Source organism: Chionomys nivalis, chromosome 14 (assembly GCF_950005125.1).
Source record: "Chionomys nivalis chromosome 14, mChiNiv1.1, whole genome shotgun sequence".
NCBI lineage: Eukaryota > Metazoa > Chordata > Mammalia > Rodentia > Cricetidae > Chionomys > Chionomys nivalis.
In genome coordinates, this window is record NC_080099.1 from 68,261,547 (window position 1) to 68,275,390 (window position 13,844).

The 13,844-nt window shown below is 42.9% G+C and overlaps 1 protein-coding gene across 1 annotated transcript in view; it reads left to right on the plus strand.

Moving 5' to 3' along the window:
* Osbpl1a (oxysterol binding protein like 1A) overlaps positions 1-13,844 on the plus strand; it is a 191,436-nt gene that overhangs the window by 62,288 nt on the left and 115,304 nt on the right. Inside the window, exons 13-14 of the mRNA XM_057789364.1 lie at positions 830-952; positions 5,136-5,217. Of these exons, the coding sequence (XP_057645347.1) occupies positions 830-952; positions 5,136-5,217 (205 nt within the window). The remainder of the gene's footprint in view (positions 1-829; positions 953-5,135; positions 5,218-13,844) is intronic.

Here is a 13,844-nt window from a genome sequence, read left to right on the forward strand (position 1 = left end):
GGCTCGGTGACTTAATGGGAAATCCTTATTTCCTAAAGCAGAATTCATAGCCTAGCTTCTACTTATTTGCTTGATTAGAAAACTTGATATCAAGTGTTTAAAGAGTCTTTTCCAAAAGGTTTGACTTGGTTCAGCAAGGAACCCTAAATAATTGAAGTCATTTGCCTCTAAGTATTTCACAGAATTGTAAGAATTGACCACACATAATGCCAAAAGTGAACAAGGAAGTATTTTTAGTCCACTTTGATTTTACAAACTAATTTTAATTGCATTTGGCTTTTTAAAGATGATCTAATTTTATTGTGTGCCATTTAATGTTGAGTTTGTAACACTGTGTTCAGGTTTATTGCTGTGTATTAAGCTGTGTGACAGTGTTGGAAACCAGCCATTTCTGTGGAAAGATGCCCCTCATTGCTTGATTTCTGTAATATATTTGAATACTAATTAATACATATATGTATAGAGGATTTTTTGTTAGGTTTGGTTTTGTTTTTTGAGACATGGTTTCTCTGTAACTTTAGAGCCTATTCTGAAACTAGCTCTTATAGACCAGGCTGGCCTCAAACTCACAGACATCCACCTGCCTCTACCTCCCTAGTGCTGGGATTAAAGGCGTGCGCCACCACTGCCTGGAAGTATAGAGGATATCTTTTTTTTAAAGCACTAGGAATATCTTTTTATGAAGATAAAGAAATACTCAGACAAGAAATACTCAGAATGTCACTTTGGGTGCTTTTTTGATCTAATAATTCCTTCTATGTAAATTTTATGCTTAATAGCTATTTTTTTGGAGCAAAGATGTGTTTATGTAATTCTTGTATTGTCGCAGACATGGCTGGAAGCCATTGAGGAGCACTCTGCCTACAGCACTCACTACTGCTCTCAGGACCAGGTGACTGACGAGGAAGAGGAGGACACTGTTTCTCCCATGGACCTGAAGGAGGCCTTAGAGGTGAGCAGACACTCTTCAACCTCTATACCTAACTCAGTCATGGTTTCTGAAAATTATGATTTCTGACAATAGAAATAATATTGCCCTTTGTTTGGCTGCATTCTACTGATAAACCTCTGCTATGATAGTACTATAAAATGTCTCGGTGAAAATGTTGTGATGTTACTGTTTTTATGTTAAATACATTTGTGTTTGGAAACTGCCTCCAGTAGGTGAGAAATGTAGAGCCTGACCTGCTTCCCTTTATGACTTCACTGCATATTTCAAAGTCTCAATAATGCACCCATGGTGACACATTTCTTGGTCAGTAGTTTCATTTAAAACTGCTTGCAGTATGTATTGGCCACAGCTTAGGGATAGGGTAAAGCATCAGGAATGAGTGGAGACATCTTTATCTGAAGACAACACTACCTTATCCATTCCTGACAGTAGGTATCTTGCGGGGAGCAGGGGTCAGTCACTTTGCTGGCTGTCTCCTTTAAATGCATCGTGTTTATCATAAATGTTGGTAGATCTGGGAGACGTAGACCCACAAGGAGAAGCCTGTTTAAGTTTAAATAGTTATCTCAAGTACATGAATTTTCCTCCTAAATTTAACCATATGAAAATTAAGTGGATTATTTAAAGAATTTGCATGTTTCAAAGGAAACAAGTCTAATGACATTAAGTTTACTAATATCTACAGAGTTTCAGTGACATAAGAACCTCTAATCTCAGATGAGCAAAGAATGTTAGGCTCCATCATTCCTAATTTTAATTTATGATAGAATATCAGAGAATTTGAACTCATCTGTGCTTTGTGGAAGATATCTGATAGATAGTGTTGGCGATTGCTTTATCTGTACTGTTTTAAAGTGTAATATGTAATGTAATAGCCACAAACATAATTCTTAACCCAGTCCATTTTACAAAAATAACATCCACCAGAATATTTAGAATTACATCAAACTTAGAAAGTAGGGGCTGGAGAGGGAGCTCAGAGGTTGAGAACACTTGCTGTTCTTTTAGAGGACCAATCTAGGTCCTAGCATTCATGCCTTGTAATGCCAGCTCTAGGGAACCCAGTGCCCTCTTCTGGTCTCTCTTAGTACCTGCACTCAGTACAGGGCCATACCTCTACCAGAGCCATCCTGATCCTAGTTGCTGGGGCTACCACTGGGCGTTAGGATGGTGACCAGGCTGAGCTGCTGCCTGAGGCCATGTCTGGGTTCGTGACCCAGCTTCAGCCATAGTCTGTTGAAGTCTGTAGCCCGGGTTGCCACTAGGGTCAATACAGAGGCCTGGGATCTGGACCAGAGACTGTAGCTCTTGTTGCTATCTGAGGACCACGTCACAGCAAGGGCCATACACATATACGTGGACTACCCTGCCACCCAGGGTCATGGCATCATCTGAGCCCAGGCTGCTGCTGAGGCCATGTCAGGGTCCGTGGCCCTATAGCAGCCAGGGTCTGGATTGACATGTGGGGCACCTGTTGCCACCAAGAGCCATGAGAATGCTCAGGGTCCGATCAGCCACCTGAGCGCAGGTTAGTGTCCAAGGGCCAGGAAGCATCCAGATCTGAGTGGCCTGCCCTGCTACATGAGGTCATGATGACGTCCGGATCAGATGGCCTACTACAGCCAGGGTCTGTGCTGCTGTCCAGTGCATCTCTTACATTGAAGGCTGTGCAGACACCAGAGATCAAGGGCCATGTTGGTGTCTCAGGTCCATACTGCCACTGGGGCAGTCAGTGGTGACATCCAGACCCAGCCATTGTGGAGAACCATGTCAGAGTCCATGGTTCTACCATGGCTGGGGTCTGTGCTGAAGTCTGGGTCCTGCATTGCCACCAAAGGTTATATAGAGGTCCAAGGTTAGGGCCACAACCATTCCCACTTGAGTGACCAGTCTCTCCACCCAGAGCCAGGATGTCTACTAGGCCCAAGCTGCTGCTAAGGCCTATTTCTGGGTCCATGGCCCAGCTACGGCTGTGTGGATTTCTGTGGCCCGTGTCACCTCAGGAGGCCCTAGGAACCATGTGAAATGAAATCAAAGGGCCACGCTGAGCCAACCACACCCTTTGCTAACCCTGAGAAAGCTGGTCTTGCCTCTTGCTGGACACTACAGCAAGAGAACTGTCCCCTGCATGTTGGAGAGATGGCCCCCACCCCTCACGGCAGGCCGGGGTGAACCAGCCCTGAGGGCATGCATGTAGGGGAACTGACTCCAACTACTTGCCCAAGTAGGGGGCTCCGGGGGCCTGGACTGACCAGCTTGGCTACCACCCAGGCCCACAGCCTGGTCTTTGGTTGACCCATCCTAGCATCTACCTCATCTAGGACCTGCTGGAGCTGGTGAAGACTAGTCCTGTGGAATGATACCCCCAAGCTCTCCAGGACTAGCGGCAGCCACAGGATATCCCAGAGGAGTTCCGGTTAGGCTCCAGTGATGATAGTGGACCGGAAACCAGAGACCTTGAACCACACCAGGACTCATTGTAATGAACATTTGTCAGTAAAACTAACGGGACAGAGAGGCGTCTGATACAGCACGCTGAAGCCTCCATTGCCACCAGGATGAATGAAGAGGTGTTGGAGAGACAGGAAAGAAAATTTGTTTGTTTGTTTGTTTTGTTTTTTTTTTTTTTTGCTTGATTGCTTACTTTGATCTATTTCCTTTTGTGGGTGGGGTGTGGCAGGGATGAGGGGAAAGCGGGGTGGGGGGAGTGGAGGGGGTGGGGGGTGGGTAAACCAGGAGTTGAACGGAATTGGGTGCATGATGTGCAACTTCCAAAAAGTAAATAAAGAAGTTTTTTTTGTTTTGCTTTGTTTTTGTTTTTTAAAAAGCTTTGATGTAAATATGCTAAGTGAAGAGGCATGTGACTCCAGATTTTATAGATGGCACTGTGGGGGGGTGAGGTCCTAGTTATAACCCGGGAGCTGTGCTGAGCATCAGATCTCGAGTCTGCAGTTGGAGCCCGTGCTTCCTTAGACGGCTTGCACCGTGGAAAGGAAATGAGTAAGCAGTGGCATTGACTTGGCCGTGAGCAGGAATACTAACGTGCATAGTGCAAGAATGGCCTTCTATTAATAAGTCAAGAGTAATGCATTTAGTTGCGGTGAGTGTTTCTAGAGCGACTTCCCATCTTTCAACCCGAATTCACAGGCACTGTCTGAAAAATGATCAGCAAATTAGCTCTCTCTTTATAGGATTTTAAATTACAGAGTATAAGCATTCCTTTCTTGATAAATAAGTGAACCTGTGTTATATTTAGATGTTATTAGGAGTCTCAAAACACATTGAAAGGAGAACACTGCCTGTCACTAATGCGGTCCCATGAATAATTCTGCTGCAGTTGGCTTGAGCTGTATAAGCGCTAAAACATTTATAAAGTGGAATAGGAGAAAAGAGTACTTACCTGTGTCACCTTGTGCACAGCTATACTAGTTTAATTTTAAATAGGCAAATGTTTTGTGTTTGGCCAGTTGAGATTACGAATACAGAGTAAGGAAACTGAGCCCATCACTCTGCCCACAGTAGTGATTCTTATATTTACAAAGTCCTGGTTCGCAGAATAAGTATTTTCAATTACACAGCCAAGCAATTCCAGTATGGTTTTCTTGCTTATTCCTCCTGCTGTATAAAGCCAGCCTAAAATCGACAGTGATTTGCACTGTGCTCTTTGTCTGCTCGCGGCTGGGATATGAGTTAGAGGATGGATTTTCACATCCACTTTTCGCTTGTAGGGATCTTACTATGGAGGACTTAAAACTTCAAGGAAGACTGCGCTCCATAATTGACTTTACCTTATTTTCCTGAGCTTTAACTTAGTTAGGGAAAGGTGCTGCTTGGTCTGATGGTGCGGGTGGTGGCAGCGTGTGTGTGAAATGCTAAATGAAAGATTAGCTGTGATTTCCAAATGTTAGGGCCATCTGGGTTTTTTGAAAAAACAAAATACAGTTTTAAAATGTATCCTTGAGAAATGCATTTTGTAATTTTTTTGGGAATTTATTCATATTTAGCAAATCAAAGAAATTAACTTCACGTATGCATGGTGTAATGAGAGAGTATTGTGATTTCATGCAGTTGTATGGTGTCTATTATGTATCTGAATTGCAAGTTTTGATAGAAACATTAATTCATAAATAATTTTGAAAGTTCTTATTGGTTTGTTTTAATTTTGCCTTTTTTTTTCTTTCAGAGAGCACAAACATGTCAACAGAGACTAGATAAGGAAATTTACAACTTTCTCAAGATGATTAAGGAGTGTGATGTGGCCAAAGGTAAGAAGAGAGAGAAAAGATGAATTACTCTAGACCCCCACTCTTGACCCTGTCAGTTTTTGTGACTGCACATTTTAGACTTTGTGTGTGCACCATGCCTGTTTGTTTGTGCCATAGCATGTGTGTGAAGGGCAGAGGACAACTTATAGGAGTCAATTCTTTCCTTACTTCAAGTGAGTCCAGGGGCATGGCACTCGGGTTGTCAGGATTGGCCTCAGGTACCTCTACCCACTAAGCCCTCTAACCACTGAGCCATCTGACCACTGAGGCCTCTAACCACTGAGCCCTCTGATCACTGCGCCATCTCACCAGCTTCCATTTCTCATTTTGATAACACTGCTTTTAAAAATATTGGATGATGCTGTCTTTTGCGCCTGTGCTGATGTACTCCCCCACACCCATTCTTCCATGCCTTGTAGAGCAAATTCCATTACCGAGATCTGCTTTGACTTGGACCTCTGATGGAGTCAGCAAAAAGGAGGGCCTCTCAAGGGATGGGTGGAGAGGATGGGAGAAGTAGACCAGAGGTTTATCTTTGTTCCCTCTGTAACAGGATAAAATGGGTTTGCGTCTTGGTGAGTGCACAGACCCATGTAGCACAACCAGAGTAGAGGTTTATGCTTGAGTAAGGAGAGCACTAGCATTGTTTGCACAGAGAGTGTTTATCAGGAGACCCTCACATGCTCGTATAGGAATGCATGGGTAGGGGTGGGCACATTTCTGAGCATGCTCTGTTTATGTTTGTGTTTCTGTTTTACATACTTAGTGCAGAGAGAAATCTGGGAGATGCACTTCTGCTGTGGGCAGAGACTCTGGCATTACGAGTCAAATTTCTCTAGGTCACCTAGAAGAATGAGCCACAGTAGTGATTATAGCTGTTTCATGAGTTTCTTTAAAGAGCCTTAGCTGACATAAAAGAACCAACGTGGAAAGCCTGTTCCTAGTCTTTGAAGGGGCAGCTAACTCTTGGGTCTACAGAACATCACTTCCCTGGATTGTATCTTCATTTGAGATCTTTAACGGTTTATGTTTTAACTGGTTCCTGCTAGGGTGTCCCTTCAAAGTAACCTTCTATCCCTGTTGAGGTTACAAAGGTTCTTCTGTATCCTGGCTGATGTTTTGAAATTGGGATTTCATAACTAGATGATTCACAGGTGTTGAATCTCAATCATTCTGACTCCACCCACCAAGTAGGTAGAAACAGTAGGAACGTGCCCTTCTTTCTTGTCGGATCCCAGAGAATACTTTCTACCATGACCCTGCCCCACAGTGTGTGTATTTACAAGGGTTTACACTCTTGATTTAGGAAGGTATCTTGGTATGATTTCTATGCTGTGATAAAACACCATGCTCATAGTATGCTGGAGAGGAAGGGTTTATTTCTCTTACATGTCTGCATCATTGTCCATCAAGAGAGGAAGTCAGGACAGAAACTCAAACAGGGCAGAAACCTGGAGGCAGGGGCTGATGCAGAGGGATGTTTTTTACTGTCTTGCTCTCCCATGACTTGCTCAGCCTACTTGCTTCTAGTTCCCAAGACCACCTGCCCAGAGATGACACTTGCCCCGCCGACTTGCCTATAGACCAGTCTTACGGAGTGCTCTTCTCAGTTGAGCTGCTCTCTGCCGAAATGACTCTAGCCTGTGTCAGTTGACATCAAAACTAGCCAGCATAGAGGGAGTGCCTCAGGGTGCCCCACATGTCTTGTCAGTCCTCGGGTTCATGTTGTTTAACACCCACTTTCCTTACCCTTCCACTATATCCTGCAAGATCAGCCTTGACTTTCCTTATCTGTGGGTCCCCTTTTGAGCTCTGCTGCCTGTTACATTGCTGTTGCTATTCTAGTTGGCGTCTTCATTGGTAGGGTTGGGCAGATGATCACCTTTTGCCAATCCAGTCTGCCAACTTTGCTGCTCTAATTGAGCAATTCAACTCCACGTTACCTGTTCTAGAAATTCAAAGCAGGGTACGCTTGACAGTTTCCAGCCTACAATTTTTAGAATTGCATTATTTTTGGTCAACCCAAAGTCTTTTCTTTATTCATTCCCACAATCTTTCTGTTTTGCTTCTCAAAAAAATGTATCACCACACAGCTTCCTAAACCTGTACCTGTAGCTGCTCTTTTCCCTGCGTGTCTGTTGTCATTTCCTCCGCACCCCACAACACTGTCCCATCAACGCTTCATTACTCTGCTGCTCACTGGAGCTGTCTTTCCCACAAAGCCCGGCAGTGTTTTCTCTCTGTGTCTCGGTGGAATACTCCTCAGGGCAGTTAGAGATGTCCCTTGTGATTAGGCCTGTTCAGCCTTGCCTGAGCCTCAGTGCCTGAAGGGTGTGTTGTGAAGTCTGAGTTGACAGACTATGGCCTCAGTCTACTTACTTTAATAGTGTTCTCTCTTTCTCTTCCTTCTTTGTCCCCTGTTCAGCAACATGAACTTTTCCTGTGTGTCAGGTTCTCTTAGCATATGCTGATCACAAGGCGTGAGTTGGGAGTTCTTCCCCATCTTCTTCTATGTGCTTTCCCACTTTTCCCGACGTCTAAGACTAGCCTCAGTGTCCTTGTTGGATGTTTCCAAGTTACTTTGCACATTCTCCCTTCAGAGCCTAAGCAATCTTTTATAGTTGTGTGTGTGTTCCCCCTCTCGGCGGGTCTACACTTTTAGAGAAGACAGGAAGATCAAGGAACAGCATGGGTCACAGGGTTGCCTGTAGTAAGCTCCATTAGGTAGCCACTGGAGACAGCTTCCCCCTTGCTTCAGGCTGACTTTGAGGCAGCAGGCTTGGGAAGGAGGCCAGCAGGTGAGCAGTGTGCCTGTATAACTAGATGACCTAATGTGCCCTACTTCTGCCGAAGTCTGTAGCAGTCAGGAGGACAGCATATGGTGTTTTTAAATGTGGCTCAGCCTCTCACGTTGACACATCGTCACTTTATTCTTTGTGGCCCAGACCTTACCAGGATGTCTCCTGGACCTGCCCACAGGCGGGGCTCTCGGTCATGGCTCTGCCCTAATTACTGTTTATTTCAGTTCTGTTCTCACAATGGCAGTCAGGAGCTATGCAAGCCAATTACTAACTCTGAGAGTTTCTATTCAGTTGGATTAAAATGAACTTTAACTGCTTCATTTCACCGTTATTAGTTAAAGAATTCAAAATACGTGGCCATAGTTCTGCTGGCTGCTGGGTTCCTGGAAAAGAATCAATTTTTTAAAAACAAAATTTTGAAACATGATTCATTCTTTCTCCTGTTCACCTTTTCTTCGTGCATTCTAAAATCTGCAAGGGGCTTTTTCCTTTCTGTATACAAGTTTTGCAAAGACAAAGGCTTTCTGTCATTCTTTTTTTCTGTAGAACTTTCTTTGTGAAATAAATATTACTTTTATAACTCACAAATAAATATCTTCTTTTTTGTAAAGTTTTTAATGCAATATATTCTGATCATGGTTTTCCCCCAACATCTCTTCTCAGCTCCTCCCTTACCCACCCAAGAAAGGGTGGGAGACTCCCTTTATTTCTCTCCCTTTAGAAAGCAAACAAAAACTCCAAACAAACCAGAATATAAAAAGAGAAAAGCACAAGACACATGCTCTTCTTAAACCTTCATCTCAGCCCCTCGAATGGTGCCTTCTGCATAGCTTCTGCTCAATAAATGGTATGCGAAATCCTGTACCTCTCCAGAGTTGCCTTGACCTTACTGCAGCTCTGTCTTCTCTAGGACAGCGTTTTCCATAGGGTGTTTCATACAGCTTGGCATTTAGCAACAGTGTTGTGTTGACAGAGGTTTCTGTCCCACCAGGTCCTTCAGTCTTTCAGCCCCATAGAAATACACAGAGGTCTACATTAATTATAAACTGCTTGGCCTAGTAGCTCAGGCTTCTTATTAACTCTTATAACTTATATTAGCCCATAATTCTTGTCTGTGTTAGTCACGTGGCTTAGTACCTTTTTTGGTGAGGCAGTTACATGTTACTTGCTCTGTGTCTGGCTTCCTTTGTGTCGACTACAGACGGACTCTTTCCTGTTCCCAGGATTCTCCTATTCCTCTTGCCCCGCCTCTACTTCCTGCCTGGTTGCCCCACCTATACTTTCTGCCTGGCAACTGGCCAATCAGCATTTGTTTAAAATACAAGTGACAGGGTACAGACTATTGTCCCACACAGACAATACCTACGTGGGGTTGACCAAATTTATTTAAAAGTCTGAGAGAGCTTGGGAAGTTATTCTAGACAGAAAAAAATAGAGTTAAGCACAGCTTCTTGATTGTATCATTTTCTCAGGTGGGCTTTGTATGCTAGAGGTAAGTGCTTTCATTTAAGAGAGGCTTCCTGACTCAGCATTACTGCAAAACCTTGCAGCTCTTTTAAGAGGCCCTGCCACCAAACACTTAAATGGTGTTTATGAATTGCCAACAGTGTGCTTCTTGGTGGTGTCAGGGACCTTGAAATGCCATAGAGTTGTCGCAATAAACATGGCTCCAGCCAGTACTTCTGCCATGAGACTAGACTATCAGAAAAAAAGCTAAGGCCGGGCGGTGGTGGCGCACGCCTTTAATCCCAGCACTTGGGAGGCAGAGGCAGGCAGATCTCTGTGAGTTCGAGACCAGCCTGGTCTACAAGAGCTAGTTCCAGGACAGGCTCCAAAACCACAGAGAAACCCTGTCTTGAAAAACCAAAAAAAGAAAAAGAAAAAAAAGCTAAGGAATGGGCTGGATCCAGCCATCAAAGCCACAGCTTTAATACTAGCCATATTGCTTAGCAAATTAAAGACTCATATGGTCAGAAAAAGAGATCCACAGTAAAGATAGACTCAGATGAAGAAAACCTCTAAGAGGTTTACAGTGTGTTTAAAAATATCTGTAGGCTTGGGAGAGAAAAGAAAAAGCATAAAGTCCTTAAAAGTAAAAAGGAAAAAAAAGAGAGTAGTTGGGTGTGGTGGCATACACCTTTAATCCCAACACTTGGGAGGCAGAGGCAGGCCAGATCTCTGTGAATTCAAGGTGTGGTGGCACACACCTTTAATCCCAGCACTTGGGAGGCAGAGGCAGGCAGATCTCTGTGATTTCAAGGACAGTCTGGTCTATAGAATGAGTTCCAGGACAGCCAAAGATACACAGAGAAACCCTGTCTCAAAATGTCAAAAATTAAAAGAAATAGAGTTTAAAATAAAGCCATGTAAAGATGAAAAATACACAGAGAGTTTGGATACTGTATGTTATTGTGTTGTCTTTGAATTGTATGATGGCTGAGGAAGGAACAACAGCTGCTAAAAGACATTTGTTTATAAATGCTGCTGATTAATCCAACATTCGTATTTTGAAAATGCCTTGACTTCAAAAATTTAAGTCAAAAGGTATGTTATTTTGGAGAAGAGGTTTTGTTTTTGTTTCCACAGGACATGAGAGGCTGTGGATTCATTCTGGGCTAAGAAAAATCAGGTTTGACCAAGGAAGATCCCATGAAGAATCTCCAATAGGAGCAGATGGGCCAGATGATCCAACATTTCAGAGGACTTCTGTTGGAGTTTCCTCTGAGTTCTACATTCAGAACAGTTTAAGACTGTTAGCTGAGATGATTTTTCACAAAATTTTCCAGTCAGGACTTGACTGTAATTCAAAATTTTCTTTAGGTCCCCATAAGATTATCAGTGCCCCCAACCAGCAGGAAGTAGCCTGGAAAACTACACCCGTGTTCCCCCGAAAATGGATTTTGTATGTTTGCCTTTGTTTAGAATGTTGGTTACAAGTTGTCATGGATAATGGTCAGGAGAAAAGCTAACCAAAGTAGATTTGATTCAGAGTTCTTGTTTTAAAAAAGGGGGGGAGGAGTGCTGTGCTATACCCTGTCACTTGTATTTTAAACAAACACTTATTGGCCAGTAGCCAGTCAGGAAGTATAGATGGGGCAAGAAGAACGGTAGAATCCTGGGAACAGGAAAGAGTTCGTCCACAGTCAACAAAGAAAAATCCAGACACAGAGCAAGCAAGATGTGACTGCCTTGCCGAAAAAGGTACCAAGCCACATGGCTAACACCGACAAGAATTATGGGATAAGTTGTAAGAGTTAATAAGAAGCCTGAGATACTAGGCCAAGCAGTTTTAATTAATGTAGACCTCTGTGTATTTCTCTGGGACTGAACTGCAGGACCGGGTGGGACAGAAACTTCGGTCAACAGTGTTGTTACTGTTCTTTAAGATTCAGGTCAGTTCTCCCCAATCCATAATTGCTCCATAATAGCTGGAGAGCTAACATTTTTAAAGAATGATTTATTTGTTTGTTCTTCTGAGTTTTATCACATCATTGGTAAGTTATTATTTAACCCATTAATACTGTACTTTGAGATATATATATATATATATATATACATATATAAGTCTTTAGTTCAATTAGTGTGAATTACATACACATAATAAACAGATACCAATACATAGAACATTCCGATGTATGTTGAAAGAATTCATTAGGAAGTGCATGCTGTACAAATCCACGTTAAGATCCTTTGTAGACCACCTTAGCAAGTTACTCAGTCTAGGAGCTGTAACCCGCCTGGCTGGTCAGTTATTCCAGGGTCACGGAGAGGTACCACCTGAAAGACATGGGCTGATGAGAGGAAGGAGGCTAGGCGGATTTGTCAAAGCCTCCCTTTATTAGAGTCATGGTTGCAGCTTATATAGCCCCTGGATGAGGAGCTTGGGGGGCTGGGGCACGGGATCTTGCCGTGTGGTCCAAGCCGGTCATGAGGTCGTTGGCCAGGAGGTTACGATCAGTCAGGTCATGATTCCTTGGTCAGGAAGTGTAGACCGCCTTGACGGGTTACTCTGTCTAGGGTCTGTAACCCACCTGGCTGGTCAGTTATTCCAGAGTCACGGAGAGGTACCACCTGAAAGACATGGGCTGATAAGAGGAATGAGGCTAAGCATATTTGTCGAAGCCTCCGTTTATTAGAGTCATGGTTACAGCTTATATAGCCCCTGGATGAGGAGCTTGGGGGGCCGGGGCACGGGATCTTGCCACGTGGTCCATGCCCCTTACGTAGGCCAAGAGGTTACGATCGGTCAGGTCACAAGTTGACACACCTAGTTCTCTAGATAGTTTGGAATGTGAGGCGGGTTCCATTAACAGATAGCTCTCTGTTAACAGTTAATTTGGGTGTGGGATAGGCTTTGTCAATAAAACTATTCTCAATACAATTGGGAAGTGAAGCCCTCTGCAAAACTCCTCACGGCGGTGATTCCTATAATTTTGGGGGGACATGGCTCCTGACAAGGAAGTCACGAGTTGACACACCTAGTTCTCTAGATAGTTTGGAATGTGAGATGGGTTCCGCCAACAGATAGCTCTCTATTAACAGACAATTTGGGTGTGGGAAAGGCTTTGTCAATAAAACAATTCTCAATACAGTTGGGAAGTGGAGCCCTGCAATTCTCAGGGCAATGCTCCCTATAATAATTTGGGGGGGGGGACATGGCTCCTGACAATCCTTCAGTAAAGTGACTCCATCTCCCGTCCCCATTCCTCTATGCAGTGTTGCTGACACATCCTTGGCTTTGATGTTGAAACTAACATCTTAATTTGAGACAGTAGATAAATTTATATTCTTGGGTCATGTATATTGTCATATTTCTTGGTTTTTTTCAAGTTACAATTTTATACAGATATTTTTTAAAAGATATTTTTTATTTGTATGTCTCATTTTATTACTTTTAGGAAAGAATACTGTTTTTGTGAGGAGTTCATTTGATTCTGATCTGGTAGTAAAGTCAGATTGAAAAATTACTTTAATTCTCAGTGTGTGTGTGTTTATGTGTGTGCATGTGTGTGAACATGTGTAGATCAGAAATAGCTCACCAGGTAGGCTGTGTGGTAAGAGTGTATATGAATAGCAAGGTGGAGTGACAAATGCATTCATTGGTGTTGTCATCAAACCCAACATAAATCTTTAAAGAAGGCTTCGTAGGAGAATGACATTTGAACTATGATTTGGAATTAATATATGTATTTTCCAGTTGGGGAAACTAATATTAGGACATGCGACACTTAGAGAAGTAATACCTTGAACACAGGTTTGGGAGGGACAGAGTAGGAGGCTCTTCCAGGTAAACAAGTGTTTATAAGCAAATAGCCTGACTTACAGCAATCTTGATGGTGTCTTCAGGATCACAAGATTTATGGGCTTGTTCTGAGATAGAAGCTTGCCTACACTGAGATTTAATCTGCTGCACAGACATAAAAAACAATTATGTTCTTGATGTTTTTAAAGCTTACCCAATTAAAATTTGCACAGTATAATCATGAAAATGACAGGTTGTGAGCTTTTTATGTCTCTAAAGTTAAGATTTTTCCAGTATGATCTTCTCTCAGCTTTCATGACTAAAAATAATTTTAGTGCAAAAATAATTTTCATCTTACAATTATCAGTTATATTATTGTAGGAGGCAAATAAGGTAGCATAGTAGCCATTTTGCATTCTTGCATGTCAGGTTAGTTTCCATATTAACAGCCTAAAACATTTTTAGCTGGTCACCTTTCTAAGAGGTCAGGTGGTCTTTCTCATTGTGTTACAGTATATAAACCTGATTGTCTAAGAAGCATCACTGTGTGAACTGGTCACGTGTAATGCTGAGGTCAGTCTTCA